Consider the following 19,204-nt stretch of genomic DNA (forward strand, 5'->3'; position numbering starts at 1 on the left):
CCAAATTTCACAACTTCCTGGCCCCCACAACCACTCCTCATGGGACTGCAAGAAGAATTCTCTTGGTGCTGAGCAGAGCAGAGACAAAGCAAACAAACAAACCAAATAGTTCTGAGGGTTGTAACTATGAGCCAGCCCTCTTGCATGTTTCTAGCCCAAATTCATACCATCTAGCTAATCCCCAAAACCTGGTCTCCAAATGGCAGTGCCTCCAGGTATCTAGCAGAAGCAAATGCAGACCCTCTCTGGATGAAAGTACCATCATTCTAGAGCTCAGTGAATTTCCCACACATAATTTCAAGGATAACAAGAAGAATCTAGTCAAAGATAATCAAGCATACAAGGATATAAAAACAGCAAAGGGTGTCTTGAAGAAGCAAAAGCAGATTTCAGGTATAAGAATTACCAGATAGATAATAAATAATATAGTAAGTATGCTTATTAAGTTTAAAGAAATGAAGAACAAAACTGAAAATAGAAAATAGGGAACTATAAAAAGGGCCATGAATTATTTGAAAAAGAACCAAATAGAACTTCCTGAATGAAAAATATCACAACTAATACAAAACTGAATAAATGGCTTTAATAGCAAGTTAGTTACAGCTGAAAAACTCTGTGAATTGAAAGCTAGATCAGAAGAAATTACCCAAATCTCAATCAGAGAAACAAAAGGATGGAAAATATAGAAGTCAAGAGACGCAGAAGACATACTGAGAATTATACACAAACACACACACACACACACATATACTTATCTCAATATATTTATATTTATATATATATAAAATTAGAGTTCCAGAAAGAGATGAGAGAGGAGCTGGGGCACAGCCAAGATCTGCACAGATAATGGCTTAGAATTTTCCAGCAATAATGAAATCTCCAACCTACAAATTCAAGAAGTCCAGCAAACCCCAACAGGCTACATACAAAGAAACAAAACCTAGATATATTACAGTATAACTGCAGAATGCCAAAAACAAAGAGACGGTCTTTCAAATTAGCCAGAAAGAAACGGATTAAGGCTGACTGTTAGAGGAGCGCTTACATAATCTGCAGACATCAGTCAACACTTTGAGACAAGGCTGTTTAGAGAAATATGACTGTTTTGACAAATGTGTAAGTCATGTTTATTGGCAGGGATCCAGCTCTGTCATAAATCATAAATAACTGAATACTCAAAGGATTTTCTTCTTCCAAAGAAAAGAAAGCAGAACTGAAAGAAGTGTTGCTCAAAATGACAGGGATTTTTTTCCTAATCCCACCAGTACTGTATTACTACAGATAAGGCCTATTCCCTGATGGAAATTTGAGAACCAAAATGTGGGTCATATCTGTTATGTTACAGATCTTGGCATTTCAATCCCTCTCCTCTGAAATGAGGCTCAGACTGGTGTGGAAAGCTCCTCTTTTTCTAAATGTGGAAAGAGCTCGGGCTTAAAAATGAGAAAGACTGCTGGAATCAATTAGGCATGATACTTAACCTCCATGGGCAGTTTCCTCAACTATAAAATAAGGATAATAGTGTCTATCTTCATTTAATCCTTCAACATACAACTATTAAGTATCTTTTAAGCAGGGATATAGCTCAGTGGCGGAGTGCATGCTTGGCATGCACAAGGTCCTGGGTTCATTCTCGCAGTACCTCCATTAAAAATAAGTAAGTAAATAAATAAACCTAATTACCTCCCCCCAAAACAAAAACAAACAGTAAGAATCTTTTAAGTATGAGGAACTGGGTACAGAAAGATACACATATATGCAATTATAAACACACACAGACTTTAGGGAAAACACAGCATAATGCTGATAGAACTTTACATTCCAGGCAGAAGAGCTGAGTCTCCCCCAATGAAAATGACCAGACCACAAAGAAAGGCCTAAAGATACCGGCATCCAAGATGACCCAACTGAATGGCCCGGCAAGGTGGTCACATTGAGCAGCTCACTGTGACAAGCTCTACCCACAACCTCAGAGATTCCAATCATTTTGATAGCCTCCACTCATCAGTCTGAGCAGACAAGCAAAAAGTTTCAGACTCTGAAGAAAACTCTCTAATATGAAATAAACAGGAAAAACACCAGAAACAAATCATCATAGAGGGGAGATACCATGCAGGGAGAATTCTTAAAATGATCATTGATGTTCTCAAAGGTAAGAGAAGATATTTCAACCAGGCTAAAAACCAACTATATATGTGTATGTATATATGTTTTACATACATACACATACATCTATATCTTTATGAAAGAAACATCTGGAGAATAAATGAAACATCTCAATAAAAAGCTTAGAAGATAAAGGCAAGGGAATTTCCTAAGGAGCAATAAGATTGGAAGATGGAAAATAAAGAGGAACAAAAATCAGAGGACTAGACCAGAAGGTCAAATATATAAAAGACAAAAATTCCCAAAATAAAGAATGAAGAAAATGAAAATCATTGAAACAACTCAAGAAAATGGGCAGAATTTCCAGATTGAAAGGATTCACCAAGTACATGCCAAATACAATGATTAAAAGTAAACCCAGACCAGGACACTCTGTTAAGAAGTTGAAAAACACTGGAGGCAAAGAGAAGATCCTATAAGTTTTCAGGGACTGAAAACAGGTGACATGAAAGAATCCAAAATTAAAATGCTTTGTACTTCTTAAGAAATACTGGAAGCTAGAAAGCAGTGCAAAAATGCCTTCCAAATTCTGGAGTGAAATAATTTCTAATCGATACTAAAACCACCAATTAAGTATGAGGGTAAATCAAAGACATTTGTAAAAGTGCAAGACTTCAAATATTTTACCTCATATTCACCCTTTCTCTGAAAGCTACTATAGGAGATGCTGCATCAAAATGAAAGAACAAACTAAAACGAGAGCCTAATGAGAGTGTCCAAGAGGAAGACACGGATACAGGAAACAGGGGATCCAACAGAGAAGAGAGGATATTATTATTCTCAGAATAATAATGAAAAGAGATCCTGGGATGAGAGCTGCACAGTACATGGAGAGGGCATCGGTCCAGAGGCTCTGAGAGATAATTCATCCCAAAGATAAAATTAAGGGAATGATGTATCTGAACAATCTGAAAGAAGATTTAGATAATTGGTAAGGAGGCTGGCATTGAATTAGTGATAAGTTCATAAAAAAACAAGGAGCAAAGAAAAACAATCATTTGCTCCAGGGAAAGCAAAAAGTTGTACAGGAATGAAAAAGGTTACTATGTGGCTTAGCTGTTAAAAGCATTGTATAGTCATAATAATATAAGCACTAAATATTAAGGGAATCAAAATTATGATACAATTCTATTGTGTGACTAAAAGGGTATAAAAGGTATGAATGTGAATTGGAGATCGTAAGAGGAGAGATAGACAGCTAACTCTCTCTTCCATAATGGGGTATCAATACATAATGCTCCAAACTGAAGAATCAAGAAATATCAATACCAGCATGTGATTTTAGAAAAATAATGGTTAAATACTAAAAAAATCAACTGAAAAAGATGTAAATGGTACCCTCTGGGAAGAGGCAAACAGGGGTAGGGTAAGAGAGCAGGAGACTTCTGTTTCTAGTAACAATTCCCGGTGGAGTTGTTGGCTGAGTAGTTCTCCCCCTAGGCACACAAGGGAATTACAGTGACATCTGAGACCCACTCCAGGGTCAAGAGAATCAGAATCACAGGAGCTGCGTCCCAGGTACAAGCGTTTCAAAAAGGACTCTGTTTCTGATACACAGAAAGAGTTGTGAACTGTAGCTTTAAATTATATGTATGAGTTGCTTTCATAAAAAAAAAAGTAATATTTAAATGAAGAAAAAACATACATAAAATGTTTGTATTTATATGAAGGAATATTTAGAAAACACATATATGCTAATAAAACATTCTTATGTATGAAATGTGAATAACAAAGTATGTACTCCAGAAATAATACATCAGTCATCCAGTTCTTTTTCATTAGAAACTTGCAAAACGGTAGTTTAAGACTTTTCATGTGCTTCGTGGGAAAAGTAAATATCAGATACTTCCATATGTTAACAGAGAACTGCACACTTGATTCAGAGGCATCCAATAGTTTTTTAAAAGATCACATGGGTCTGTGTCATGCTCTGATTTGCCTCCTGCATATGGGCTCCCCATTTCATTTTTAGAGATCAATATGTTCTCGACAATTTAATTTTTTAGAGGAGTAGTTACTGCATGTGCCATCAAAAGCAAACAAATACAAAAATCTTTCTATTATTCCACTATAATTCTGGGTGTCAGATACTGAAATCTAGAATTAAATCATGATATATAATTCCAATTATGCACAATGGTGTTTTTTAGAAGTCAGCATCCAACACTCATTCTATATCCAAATACCACTCTGGAAATGGCAAGCATATAACACGAATGATATTCTTGACACTATAAAAGATGGTATCAAATAATGTTCAATTAAATTAAGAGAAATTAACAGCTTGTTAAAATACTCTAAATGCATGCTAGAGCATAGTAAGCAATAGACTTGACCTGGTGCATCAATGTATTGTTACAACATTAAACTGTAACAAACGATTCCTTTTCTATTTATTTATTTTTTAAATGTCAAAATATTTATTTATTAAATAAATTAATAATGATGATAGTATAATTACAAGTTAACATAAATAACATATATTCATGAACAATAACTGTATTTTCCAAAACAACAAACGATTCCTGTTCATTGACAAAGGCACAGAATGCTTGTTCTGAATTCTGGTAAGACACAGAATACCTGGGCTTTCCTGGTTTTATATGTTTAAATGGGGTAGCCAATAAACCTTTTCCTCCCACCCTCTCAAAAAGATTAAAAAATAACAATGCACACAGTTTAATAAAGTACACAACTAATTTTCTTAAAAATCAGAAGTTGCAATGTTAAACTTGATAAAATGGGTAGAGGAAACATGCTGAACAATTCAGGGTGAGCCGGATACTCTTGGAATTCAGACTTTAAAAAGTGAAACTAATCATGAAAATTAGATGGAAAACATATGCTTGGGGTCAGCTCTCTTGGCTACCAGACATCTCTATTGCTCCCCTGAAATAAACCTATTAATGTTTGCTTCTCCATCTAATTCTATATACACCCACAACAGAAATAGTTTTAATTGGCAGATCTGTGTTCCCAGCGTATTTCTGAACATATTGTCCACTAATGAAATATTCCTACCACATACAAACGACTCCAAAAATTGTTTTCATTTTCCTGTAAATTACTATAGTTTGCATTCTAACAATCTTAAAGTGCCTCGCTGCTGCCATTCTTTATATAACCATTGAAAACTACTGCTTCAACAGCAAAATATAAAGCAAAGGATTTTCATGTTAGATCCCCGTTACTTCAGCACTCAGGGTCATCTTTTTTTTTACTTATTGTCACAAATTTTTTAAAAATTAAGTGCAACTAAAACCATTTATGTTGATATTCAATGACTGTCACTATATAGCATGGGATAGACATTTCACTTAAATTATAGCAGCTCTGTGTGCAGAGGGGAAGAAGCTTGAAAACTAGAAAATAAAATTTGCCCATATACTTCTACCTCTGTAAAAGAAAATTATTCTGGGTTATATAACAAAAATAAACCTCCCACCAGAGATCTTGGAAATCTTGAATTTTTTTTTTCCTGCGGGAGGATTTATTATTTTCCACTGAGTGTCCATTCATGCGTTTTCTTCTTGTTTCTATTCATAGCACCAGATCCTGACTAGCATGCACAACCTCAAAAGAAAAGAAAGACTAAATACAAACCGTGTAAAATTAAATAAAATGAAGCAAAATAAAAAGGCACGTGTTCAGACTGGTTACCCCGGGGCGGTGCCATAATGTCTAACACGGGCACTAGCGCTCATGGAACTCACCTTATATGCAACACTGTTGGATGAATCCACAATAATGAACAGGGGCTTCCTTGTGAAGGGATAGAGATCTCCAGGGTGAAGGCTGGGGAAACAACAACAGTCACAGTGAATGGCTGTATAACGCTCAGAAATCTTACTCTTCAGTCTGGACTGCTCACATCTCCTTCTCGCCATAGCACTGAGAGAAAAACAAAGATTAATGAAGCAAAAGACAGAAAAAGTCTGTATTTAATGGGATAGACAAGGTAGCAGTTTTATGTGGAAAAAAAATTCAGACATAATTATTATTCAAGAATATTCAAGGGGGAGGGTATAGGTCAAGTGGTAGAGTGCATGCTTAGCATACACAGGTCCTGGGTTCAATCCCCAGTACCCCCTCTAAACATAAATAAGAAAATGTAATTACCTCCCCCCCAAAATAAAAGAAACAATTTAAAAAAAAGAAAGAATATTCAAACTAAAAAGAAGTCCATATATTTAAAGATGGACTAAATGCACAATATGAAAACCTCAGAAGTCAGCATTTAGGGATTTATTAAGTATTTAAATCTCCTCCTGAGAACATGTTCTGAAAACAAGACGTAATAACACAACCAGATTTGTATTTCAATGAGTCTTTCAAAGTCTACATCAATTTTGAAGACTTTTAATATTTCAAGCTGTATCTTAATATTGCAGACAATAAGCAGGGGATCCCCTTTTACTATTTTTTACATTTCCTCTGGACATCTGCATCAGAATCTCATGGGGTGCTTGTTAAACATATAGATTCACTGGTCCTCAGAACGCAAAGGCTGAAGTCCAGTAATCTGCATTTATTTGAGAGCCACTGCTTAAGGTTGCAAATTTGGGGTGCATGCTCTTTCCTATGGCCTAGTGGACAATGTGTGCATGTTTATAAACATTAATGCAAATGTAGATATAAATATATTAAATGATGTGTCAATGAGCAATATTATCAAACTTCAATATCTTTCAAACACGGGTTTCTCTAATATAAATAATTTACAAAGAAGGTTAACCAAAGCACCAACTATGGCTTAGGGGACTGTTAGCTATCATAATGTAACTTGAATAATTTCTCTCTCTGCTCTCCTTTCCCCATTCTTTAATATGAACAGTTAACATTTTTATGTAAAGTGTTATTAGAAATGCAGTTTCAAGAAAGTCCAGTTTTCTCTATAATCACGTTGCTCTCTCTCAATTAGAAAAATTCTAATGGCTCTAAGCAGTGAATGTGTTGAACAAACTTTCATGGATGAAATCTACCTGAAATCATACAGCTAACTTCATTTATGCTATATCACACCAACAGAATCTTGTAAAAAGTTTACACTGGAGGAACGGTATAGCTCAGTGGTAGAGTGCATACTTAGCATGCTTGAGGTCCTGGGTTCACTCCCCAGTAGCTCCATTAAAAAATTAGTAAATAAATCAACTTCATTACCCCCCACCCAAAAAAAGTTTATACTGATATTAACATGTATCATGTCCTGGCATATTCTTTATTTACGGATATATTTAGTCTCCTCCAACTTGAATGAACATACCTCCAGTGACTGAGTCATGTCTGACATATGATACTCAATGAAAAATTTAAAAATAAATATCAGCCCAAAATTCTAATTGCCTAGGATAGTCAGAGCCTGAAATACTGCTAGAATCCAAGTAAGTGTTATAAATAGTAGTCTCTGGGAACATTTCTAGTATACGAGAAAAAGTCCCCATTTAGTCCTTAACATTTAGAGAGAACTATAATTTTTATAATAGGGGAAGACACCAGAATACATACCAGTGCATTTCCTTGTGGGATTGATTTCGTTTGTGGATGGCATCTCCATTTATAATATCCCGGTTACTATTAGTAAGTACCCCTCCAAAATCATAAGGACCTATAAAAACAAAGGGAAGAATCCTAGACTTCAGTTGGAGAATAATGTTGATCTGATGCTCAAATACAAAGGTATTGTGTGAATTTCTCATTGATACAAGTGGAAAATAATTGCACAACATTTTTATTATTTTAAAATTTAACATTTCTAGTTTAACGTAGCATTTAAACGATTTCAGCTTGTTGCCTGCTTCAACATTTTAAAAGATCACTTAATTATTCATCAGTTCTTTAAACAGATTATAATGAGAAAACAAGAATCTACTGCATCCAATTATTCTGAGTAAAAAAGGAATGGAGATACGGGATGCTCAAAATGATGTTTTCATTTCAAGCAAAATTAAAATCTCAGGTTTAACAAAATTATGTGAGAAAGTTGCAGAACGAAGTCTGCAATAATTTATAATTTCTTAAATATAATTTTAAGTGATCCACTAATTGTAAACTGTAGGGAAATTTTTGAATGGAACTTGAAAATTCTCATTGACAAAAACTTTATTTTTAAGAAAAAAACTGCCAAATAGCAGTGCATGAAAAAAATCCATTATCATTACTATTATATCAACCATTCTAGCTCCAGTTTGGGAATTAGCCTTTCCCAGAAATTCTTTCAATTAATTAAACTCTCATTTTAAATGGAACAGCAACTGTGGGATCTCTCCCAAAGGATCATTCAGTTAGTACCTATTGTATTTTGGAAAAAGTAAAACAAGAGGTTAATAAAGTAGGAAGGGGCCCAGAAAGTCTGATTCAATGGCATATGTTATAAGACATGGAAATAATCATTCATAAATACATTACTAACTTTATTACAAAAAATCAGTTTATGATTTTACATCACTTTTAATGCTAAGTGGTATATTTTATCCCTTAAAACAATCACTGCAATGAAAAGACAGATTTATTTTATTTTGTTTTCATTGTAACACTTTAAGAGGCTCTACAGGTCATGCAAGGAAGATGGCAGGGACATGCATTGTATAAAGGAATGCAAATTTCAACAAACAAATGAGTAGGAAAATGTTAAGGATGTTAAGAAAAACTTTTTTGTCCAGATAAAAATTAAATTGTTTTATTTACATCCAAGTTACTCATCGATTCTGACCAATTTCATATATTCTGGACTCATGTCGTCTGGACAGTTTTAAGTTTTTATTCTGAAATAGCATCCCAATATTCTACAGGTTGAATCCATTAAACCAAAGGAAGGACACAAAACAAAATCATGTCTAGGACTTGAACTTTCACAGTTACAAAAGGCACTGATTTCTACAAGACTTTCAGCCACAATGAAGCCGCTGACCAGATTTCCCCAATGTACTAAAGGATCAGAAAAATTCAATAATGTGAAGCAGATAATTAGGCTTGGTAATAATAATAATAATAACAATAATAATTTGGTTATTCCACATACATATATGTGTGTGTGCTTTTTTAGCAAATCTGTTAGTGAAGCATGCATGTAGTATGCGAATTTGCTGATGATTTTTGAACTTTACGGTATAATATTTCAGCAAATAAAATAGATTGGGGTATCTACAAGATTGCTAAGTCAGCAAATAGACCAGGCTTCAAATTTGGAAGCTTCTCTAGAAAGCTTGAGATGGTCTGTGGGCTAAGGGCCATCGCCTTGTAGAAAATAAAGAGAATTCAAGCCCTGCTCACGACAGGGAGCATTCCTTTATTGTACCTTCACTGTCAGAACGACCTGTGGGGAAAACGCCAGTGGCTGACAGGTAAATCAGAAGCACACTATTGGCAGGCAGCTCCTGAAATTAAAGAAAATCACATATACAAAACAACAAACAGAAAACAACAGTTTTATTGCAAGTTCATGATATTGTAAAGTTGTGGGGAAGACAAGAACCTAATTTAACGTATTACGGTTTTCTCCAAGAGGAAAAGTCACTCTTGCTGGTTCTAACTTACAACTGTCTACACAGCAAAGATTCGTTATTAATCTATAACTACTGCCAAAAGTTTTGAAGACATTCTTTGCTTCAAAAACCCCGTCATTCAGAGAATGCACTCTGAAAAACTTAAAAAGGAGAAGTAAGGATCCTGACAGTAGGTCTAAAAGACAAACTCCCTCTGTGCCTTTGTCTATACAAATTCTGGGAGGAATTCCTGAATCATGGCTCTTTCAGATGACCAAAATGTTTCCCAGAGCTGCCTGAATATAGAACATGCCTGTGTGATCTGCTCCTGTCTTTCAGTTCTGCATTGTTATACCTAAAACAGTATAGTAATAAAAACCTGGAGGAAGGAGAATGAGAATTAATCAGTATTCTCATGAATTAATGGTGGGAAACGTACATAACATCATGAGCAATTTCCATGCTAAAAATAGCTATGATTAGGCTATTCTAAAGGCAGTATTCTTTTTCATATTTTTCCTAAATTCTTGACTCTTAAGAGAAGAGGGACTCTCAGATTTCATTTAAGGCACACTTTCTCCATACAGTAAAAAGTACTGGATGATATATACCTTAAAAGATGCTGCTAAGAATGTGTACAGTTGGCTGAACGTTGGTTTGTAGAGTAGATACTTGTGGGGGTTTTCTCGTCTGGTAGGCTTATCAGCTGATTCCTATATTTACACACAGAAAAGAAGGCACATTCAGTTGGTCCTGTGTACCCATGGGTTCAGCATCCATCGATTCACCCAACCATGAAACAAAAATATCTGGGGAAAAAATTCCAGAAAGTTCCAAAAAGCAAAACTTGAATTTGTGGTATACCAGCAACTATTTATATAACATTGACATTGTATTTACAACTATTTATCTATCATTTACATTCTTTTAGGTATTATAAGTAATCTAGAGATGAGTCAAGATACAGGAGGATGTGCATAGGTTGTATGTAAACAGTACACATTTCATATAAGGAACTTGAGCATCTGTGGGTGTTGGTATCCACGGGGGTCCGGAACCAATCCCTGGTGGATACAGAGGGATGTCTATACAAACTGTACTTGACAGACGAATTATCAATGCCTATTTTCACTACTTTCTTCATCAGATACCTTTCTGTACTACCATTATGCTTATTTATTTCTCCTGTGTCTCATCAGGAGAATTCTTTATTCACATTCATGGCATTTAATGCATAATAGCATTAATGAGGAGCAGAAGCAGCAAGAAGCAGCAAGAAGTAGCAAAATTGCAAATGCAGGTACATCACCTGCATTCCTGGCTTATTCATCTGGGACGCTAAATTCATCGGCTCCCTTTCCAGGGCTTGTAACATCCGGAACATGTCAACAGTTAGTTCACTGAACTTAACCTGCAAGGAAAACAAACCTGACCATTAATGTGGTGTGTAGACCTTGAAGTGTTTAATCACATTGTTACTTCTGACTTTCATGTATACCTAACGCCATTGGATATTTTATTCTCTAGCATTTTATTATGAAAAATTTCAGAAGACAGAAAATTAGAAGAATTATACAGTGACATCCATACGCTCAACATCTAGATCCTGTAACACTAACATTTTTCTATATTTGCTTTATCACATCTCTCTCCATCTATCAATACTTCAATCAATCCATCAATTTCCACAGGAATTTTTAAAAGAAAAAGTAATCATGTAAACACAGAGACCTAGATCCCATAAAACATGCTAACTTTTGGCAAAACAGCCAGGCTGAAATATTGCTGAGGCCTATTTTAAAACTGCTTCAGTACACTTTGGTACTGTATATAATGTTTAAGACTGAATCTTTTTCTATTTTGAATAACACTTCTACAGAACTTCATGCAGGTAGTGTTTTAATTTAGAAATTTGCAAATTAATGCCTATAAAAGCCAAAATTGGAGAATTACACAAAAAAGTTAAAACAAAAATGATAGATGTAAGGGAAGGATCCAAAATTAAAATTTATATAAATAATGCATATCAAAAAATGTATTCACTGGTGACTTTTCCAATATCCCATTATTTCCAGTAAATTACATTTCTAGTATATTAAATCCTCCTCATCATAGGATTATTCTGTCATGAAAAAAAATCTTTGAAAGTTGCTTTTGACAAATGTACTTAAAAATAATTCCTCCTCCATTTTTGCCTGATTGTAAAAGTAATATACAGAAAATAAAAATCACTTAAAATTCTATTTAAACTTTTTATGATATTGGTAAATTTCTTGTCTTTTTCTTGTGCATATATATATGTAGACATTTTAACATATATGAAATAATTCTGCTTATACAGGTCCATAACTGGTTTATTTTCACTTGCCATATCATAAGTATTTTCCTTTGTGATTAAAAACTCTTTCTAAACCATTGAAACGTCTGTAATATAGTCCATATGTAGACACAATGTAATTTAACCATCTGCTCGAGAATGGATGTTAGGATATTTACAAAGAAACAATTCTGTAATAATCAAAAGCACTGTTTTTCCAGAAGCACTGTTTTTCAAAGTGAATTTTAACCATAATTCCTTCCCAATTCTTTACCTGGTTATTACAATTACCAATAATGAGTGCATCAGCCAGAGACAACTGTCCCACAATCATGCCCTGTTCCAGCAGCGGGGCTCCTGTTTCAGCAAGGCGATTAGATGTGATAACAATGGTATTATCATCATTTAGTACCATAACAGGGTCCGCCTGGAGAAAAAAGCAGTAAGTATTGGATGGCCAAGACAAAACACCAACATAAGAAGTTATTCCTTCTTGACATATACACACAATAAAAATGTATACCACTTAGATGTTTACTTAAATAATTATGACAACCTTTCTTGTCAAAAACTGACCTCAATGAAAGCTGCTACCTCTTGAAGTACCAGGTTCCATTCCACTTGATCTTCAGTATTAAAGCGGTGAGTATAATCTTCAATTTCATCTGACAATTCCTGATTTTACAATATCACACACAAAAGTGGTTAATTAAAAAAATAAAATAGATCGCTATAGTATAACGTATTTCTGACATAAACTGATATAGTTTGATTATTATCAACACACACTTTCAATAACCAAAACAAAGAATGAAAATTACATGGTCTTGCTTCAAAATCAAAAACTCCAGAATGATGCATATCAACAGACCCACGGAGATCCAGAGTGATCCATACTCAGTGCTACATCAGCAGTAACTTATGTAACAGGAAATTCTTAAAGGTAAAACCCCAAATTTTTAACATTAAAAAAATGAATACTGTCTAGCTGATTTTTTTGTTTTTGGATTTATATCCTACTGTTTCTTTTGGAAACAATCTTATCAGCATTTGGGATGTGAAGGAGGACAGAATAAGACTTGACAAAACTAGTTTGTTATACTGAATCACTTTGAAAATAATACAAAATTGTAAGTCAACTATACTTCAATTTAAAAAAATAACATGTTATACTTAAGCACTAAAAAAATCAAGAAGTATGTCATTGAAACCACTAATTAAATACAGAGTGCAACCAGAATGCAGTATGCAAAAATTACAGGTATTAAGTGAACCCAGAATGCAGTTAACTCTTAATTATCTGAGTTAATTAAGGATAGAGTGATGCAGGCATTTTAAAGGGATGGAAAAACCAAAACTCATTCCCAGAACCTTTGTGAAATATTACGTACTTTTTTTTTTATAAGTTTTTTTTTTTAATGGAGGTACTGGGGATTGAACCCAGGACCTCATGAATGCTCTATCATTGAGCTATACCCCTGCCCCCCAAAACATACTTTTTCTTGACCTAAATTTTCAATTATTTTCTCTAAAATGAAATATTTTAAATTTTGTTTGCACTTCCCAACCATCCATTGATGAGTGATGAAAAGCAAAATGAATTGAAGGGACAAAAGAAAGAAATTAAGAAAATTATCTCTAGTGTGTTTGAAATATGAAAAGACTTGGAAATTTTTTTTATCATTACCCTTGTCAGAAGTTACCATACTCTGAAAGTTGTAATGATTTAGATATATCACAATTACTTAACCTTAAATCTATTTAAAAAAAACAAAACTATCCATACACAACTAGAGGTTAGGATTCTAATTATGTTAAAGTACACTTACCTTCACCAGGTCCTTCACAACATCCATTTTGTTGAGAAGAAGACAAACTACTATAAATCTTGCATAGTATCGTAGCTTCTTAACTACTAACTCAGGTCTACAATAGATAAATGGAAAATTATTCATTAGATTAAAAAAATGCTTTTTTATTTTTCTGACTTTCTAATAGCTTTTAAACACTTTCAATCCTATTTTGCATGGTTATAAACATTTCTGCATACAGCCTATAGTCTTTGAATACATTTTTTACTCAATGATTCATTATATTGTTCATTCATATATTAATTCATTCAATATGCATCTATTGAGAACTTAGATGCATCAAGTACTATGCTAAGTGCTAGAAGTAGAATGATTTAAAAGAAACTGTAGACATGGTCCCTTCCTAGAAGATCTTACAGACAGAAAAGTATGCAAAATTAGAGGAGACAGATAAATACTTGAAACGGTAGAATGAATATTATAATGATAGGAGAATTAAAGGCTGCTATTTGAGCCCACAGCACTGGTTCTTGGGTGAGACAAGGCTTCCAAGAGAGAGTAATGTTTAAGTTAAGGCTATATGGAAGAGTCAGAGACAACGGGCAGGAAAACACAATGTGAAAAGAGTTCCAGGAAGCTCATTTTTGTTTTGAAATCTTATTCTTCTGTCATTAATATAGCCAGTTTTCTTACGCTTACTGTTTGTTAACCGTATCTTTTTGTATACCTCTGCTTTCAAGTACCTGTGTCTTTTTACTTTTATAACGCATCTTTTGTAGACAGCATATTGTTAGGTCTTACTTTTTTATTCACTCCGACAATCTCTGCCTCGTATCCTCATTTACATTCACTCTTATTGTTGCTTTGGCTGGGTTTGCAACTTCCACCTTGCTCGTTGTTTTCTATTTGTCTCTTCTGTGTCTGTGTTCTTTTGCTGCTCCCTCTTGTCTTCTTTTCAGTTAATCAAATTCATGTTAGTATTCTATTTTATATCCTCTATTGGCTTCTTAAATGTAGACTGCTTTATTATTGTGTGTTTTTTTTAATTGTTCTTTTAGTGGTTGCTAGGAGTGGCAACACACATCCCTTAACTTATCAAGGGCGACTTGCAATCTATCTTGCACATCTTCCCGCCTGACCCTTTATACTTATATCTCTTATCAGTTCAAACTGGACACTTCCAATTTCTACTTCCTATTTTCCACAACCTACATTACAAATACAATAACCTTACAACAGTTTGTTTTTTGTATATGTTTTGCATTTTCCATAATAAAAAATTTTAAAATTCCTCTTTGACCCAGAAATTCTTTAGAAATGTGTCTAATTGACATACTGACTTTTTAAAACTATGTCTCATTCTTAATTTTTAATAGAATTGCACCATGGTTAGACAATATATACTTGAAAAATTATTGAAACCTGTCTTGTGGCAAATGTAAGTCAACTTCACAAGTTTCATATAAGCTTGAAAATTATGTGCATTCACTTATTGTTGTATGCCATTTTATGCACATTACAACAAGTTATTAATTATGTTACTAAATCTTCTTATAATTGTTTATCTTCTTCACATATAAATTATTACATATGTTGTATTAAAAATCCCTGTATATTAGACCATTTTCTGTATATTACATCAACTTCCTGTTTATTAGACCATTTATCAATTTCTCCCTGGAAATACACCACTTTTTTGCATTATTATTATGCTACATTATTGCGTATATACAAGTTTAAAATTTTTTATTTCCCTGAGTTTTCCCTTTTAGCATTATGAAGTAAAACTCTATTCTTAATAATGCTTTCTGCCTTAAACATAAATAATTTGTACATAAATAGAGCAGCATTTCTTGCCCTTAGTATCTGTCTCATTATCTTTTTCTTTGTACCTTATATCTTTGGTGGTCCTCTTATAAACAGTGTATTAATGGATTTTTCTTAAAAAGGCAAACTGATAATCTCTGACTTTTCCCTAGGAAGTTTAGATCACTTTCATTTACTACAATTACCAACAGTACTTGGACTTGTTTCTACTTTGTTATTTTGCGCTATAATTATACTTTTTTCATATATATATTCCTTTCCTACCTTTTATTGTAATGATCATAATTTTATTATTCAGTTTCCTCCTCCTTCTGTATCTTCTCTTTATGTTTTTTAGAAATATTTTTCTTAATATTTTAATATGCAAACTTTACTTACTCTAAGCTTCTTCTGCACAATAGATAGATCTTATTAGTATGGTTTAATTCTTCATTTTCTTTCTCCTTTCATGTTGTTATCCAGAATTTGGTACCACTTTATCTTAATAACCTCAATTAGCCATTATTACAATGATTACTATCTTTTAAAGCCCATGCTGTTTTAGGAAGCAAGGGGATAATTTTTTCTCACCAATCCTGTGTTTCACCCCTTCCTTTTAGTTTCAATTTTCTTCTTCCTGAAGAAATCCTTAGTAGTTCCTTTATGTCACCAAAACCAGCCACCCCCACTGCAAGGCTGTCACAGCACTGGGCAGAGGGTTAATGACCTGGGGATTTCCCTCACTTTCTTGACAGCTAAGCTGTCCATTTAAGGGGATGGTTGATCTTTTTTACCAAGCATTTCTAGGTGTTTCGAAGACAGTATCTTAGATTTATCTATCCTAACACATTGTCAGAAGTGGAATTTTAAAACAGAAGGAAAATCTGTAGCAGGATGATGTCAATTCATACTTAAAATAATAAGACAATCCTTTTAATTTGGGGGGGAAAATGGTTCTGTGAATCTATATGATAAATTATATAATCATGAAACACAGACTTCAGAATTGCAGTCTTGTCCAACCTACCAGGCCTGCTACTTGTAAGATGCCAGCTTTTTACACATCTGCCTGAGAAACTTTTTCCAGGTGGCTAACTGCAACTTCTACCCCCAGTCTCTATGTACTCGGAAACTTCACCTTCTCCATGTCTAACTCTGAACTAGGTTCAGCCTTAGTCATTTATACCTTCGGGGTTTGCAGCTCCCAGGACAAGTGACTGTGTGCATCTGCTAAACGGGATGAGCCCAAGGAACTGAGACATTCTGAGAGTTAGTAATTGTCGGAACATACCACTCCTCCTGGCTTTGTCACAGTCCTTAGGTACTGCAACCATACAGAGAGAACTTGACCTTTTGAGGAGAGATTTTTGCTTTTTAAAGCAGCTGTGAAATTGTGGAACACTTTCTTAGCTTTAATCTATCAGCTGCTGATTTTAGCAGCTGTCACCAACTGGCTACCTTAACTGGCACCCTTGCACTGTGTGAACTAAGAAACAAACCACCAATCCTACCAGCTGGACAAAATCCTTCCTAAAGTACAGGGAACAAGATTTTACATACTGGATTGTCCTTTGATTCTAAGTTAGTGGCGTAAGCCAAGGCACTTGTCATCCTGGTTCCAAATAACTGTACCTCTGTTCATCTGCCCTGCTCTAGGAGGCAGCAAAAGAAACAATTCACATGTGGCATTTGCTATTAGGATAGAAAATGGTTTCGATAAATCAGACTGTTGGGTTTTAAGCCAAGGGACTTAAGTCCAATTTTCCTTTGCAAATTAGAAAATGTAGAAAACTGAATTATATACAGTATTTTACTATTGCTTAAAATAGTTCTTTGCTTTTATGTATTTTCATACTCATAAAATGTTATATAGCCCTTGTGCATTTTTTTAGGGATACAATTTGTCTCACCAAGAAGTCAGACAAACTGTAAAACATGAATGAAAAATAAGGGGGGGTTGGAGGAAATGTATCTGTAGTGAAAATATGTGATGCGAACCATAAGAAAATCTGAAGGAAAAGTAACTGATGGAATGTCTGATAGAAGAATGAAGTAAAGGCATGGCAAAGCGAGTTTGGGAAAAATGTAGAATTCAGCATCTGCATACGTTACTCGTTTCAAGCAAACTCCTCTAGACAAGTTTGAACAAGATTTTCAAGGGAATGAAGGGGATTTACAAAGAGTGGGGTTTTCCCCAAAAATGTTGCTATTTAGCTGGGAAGCTTATGATACCCAACCACAAAGTGTTCCCTAGAAAAAATGCATTAAAACTATGTTTTCTTCTATTGCTAAGAGATTATAATCTTTTCACTTATATAACAATTAAAGAGTTCTGTTGCTGGGAGTAGAGAGAACATTCAGATCTTCTATGCCTGAATACTGTCTTCCAACAATTCTGAGAATGCCAGCAATAAAGATTCTCCAGTAGATCCCTGATTTCTCCTAAACAATTCCATCCTCATCGGGGATCTACCTGCACCTCAAATATGTCTGAGACTCCCACAAAAAGGTAATCGTCTAAAAGGAAAAGAGTAACGTGTACAGCTTCTTTTCTTTTTTCTTCTCCCACCCAAGCACTGATCACACAGCCAGATGCATAATAAGTGCTCAAAAGATTACCATTAGGAATGAATGATTTTGACATGATTTTTTTTTTCCTTACCGTGGAGCAACATGACTGCAAAATGGTATTTTATTTATAAAAGAAAATTCAAACAGCATTACGGTCCTACATTGCAGTTCTTAACAGGTTTCTGAATGTATATGAACTAAGATGACACAGGCTAGCAGAACAAAGGTTATCAACGAAGCCTCACTTTGAAGTTGCTTCTTTTCTATAGAACTTCATGAGACCCCAATCTCTCATAAAGAAATAGTCCACCCCTCCTTTGTGCTCTGGCTCTACCCTGGTATTGTGACATCTGTTACAACAGCTATAATATTTATTGCTTTTAGGTAATATACCTCTGTATGCTTAAGAAGGCCTAGTACATAACAGGCACTGAATAAAACCCATTAAATGAATAAAATTTATAAACAAATGTGTTCTTTCCTGCGTCATTTCCACACAGACTAAAAATTGTGAGTGTTTTATCTTCCTCTTTCTAAAAATAATAGGTACATACCTGTCCTCTTTATTGACTTGAGAATAATATGATCGCTGCCTGATTGCAGAATAGAAGGAGAAAGCCTCATTCAGGTAGCTGGTCTCAGATGTGCGTAAGCTACAAGAAGGAAAAACACGTCAAATTTGACAGTGTCTCAAACTCTTCACCATGATAAATACTTGTTCTGTTATTCCTCTATTTCTCTACTCAAGGGGATGGGAATTACTATCCAAAATTTGAATCAGCAAAGCAACAATCATGTCACCCTTAAAATGTGTAAAACTAATGATAAGGATAATCAAAAAAAACAAAAACAAACAAACAAAAAAAACCCTCCCCACTGCTCCCAAGCCTATTTTGATGACTTTGGGTAAAGCACACATTATTCTCATTCTTCAAAGGGCCTCTCCAAACAGCATTCCACTCAGTTAAATCTTTCCACCCAGGACCACACCTTTCATGACCTTCCCCAAATCCACACATAGTCATTTGTCTTTTGGGTCATTCCTTTAGTTT

The 19,204-nt window shown here is 34.4% G+C and overlaps 1 protein-coding gene across 4 annotated transcripts in view; it reads right to left on the reverse strand.

Moving 5' to 3' along the window:
* The window catches only part of SCAI (suppressor of cancer cell invasion), a 112,410-nt gene that overhangs the window by 27,190 nt on the left and 66,016 nt on the right, over positions 1 to 19,204 (reverse strand). For 2 of the 4 annotated variants that reach the window (XM_032478422.1, XM_032478425.1), the window contains 9 exons: positions 18,707 to 18,805; positions 13,794 to 13,890; positions 12,541 to 12,639; positions 12,239 to 12,391; positions 10,957 to 11,058; positions 10,259 to 10,360; positions 9,461 to 9,539; positions 7,672 to 7,771; positions 5,880 to 6,057 (listed from right to left, as the gene is read on the reverse strand). In XM_032478422.1, the coding sequence (XP_032334313.1) occupies positions 5,880 to 6,057; positions 7,672 to 7,771; positions 9,461 to 9,539; positions 10,259 to 10,360; positions 10,957 to 11,058; positions 12,239 to 12,391; positions 12,541 to 12,639; positions 13,794 to 13,890; positions 18,707 to 18,805 (1,009 nt within the window). The remainder of the gene's footprint in view (positions 1 to 5,879; positions 6,058 to 7,671; positions 7,772 to 9,460; positions 9,540 to 10,258; positions 10,361 to 10,956; positions 11,059 to 12,238; positions 12,392 to 12,540; positions 12,640 to 13,793; positions 13,891 to 18,706; positions 18,806 to 19,204) is intronic. The other 2 variants (XM_032478423.1, XM_032478424.1) reach the window with 1 other exon arrangement.

Source organism: Camelus ferus, chromosome 4 (assembly GCF_009834535.1).
Source record: "Camelus ferus isolate YT-003-E chromosome 4, BCGSAC_Cfer_1.0, whole genome shotgun sequence".
Lineage (NCBI taxonomy): Eukaryota > Metazoa > Chordata > Mammalia > Artiodactyla > Camelidae > Camelus > Camelus ferus.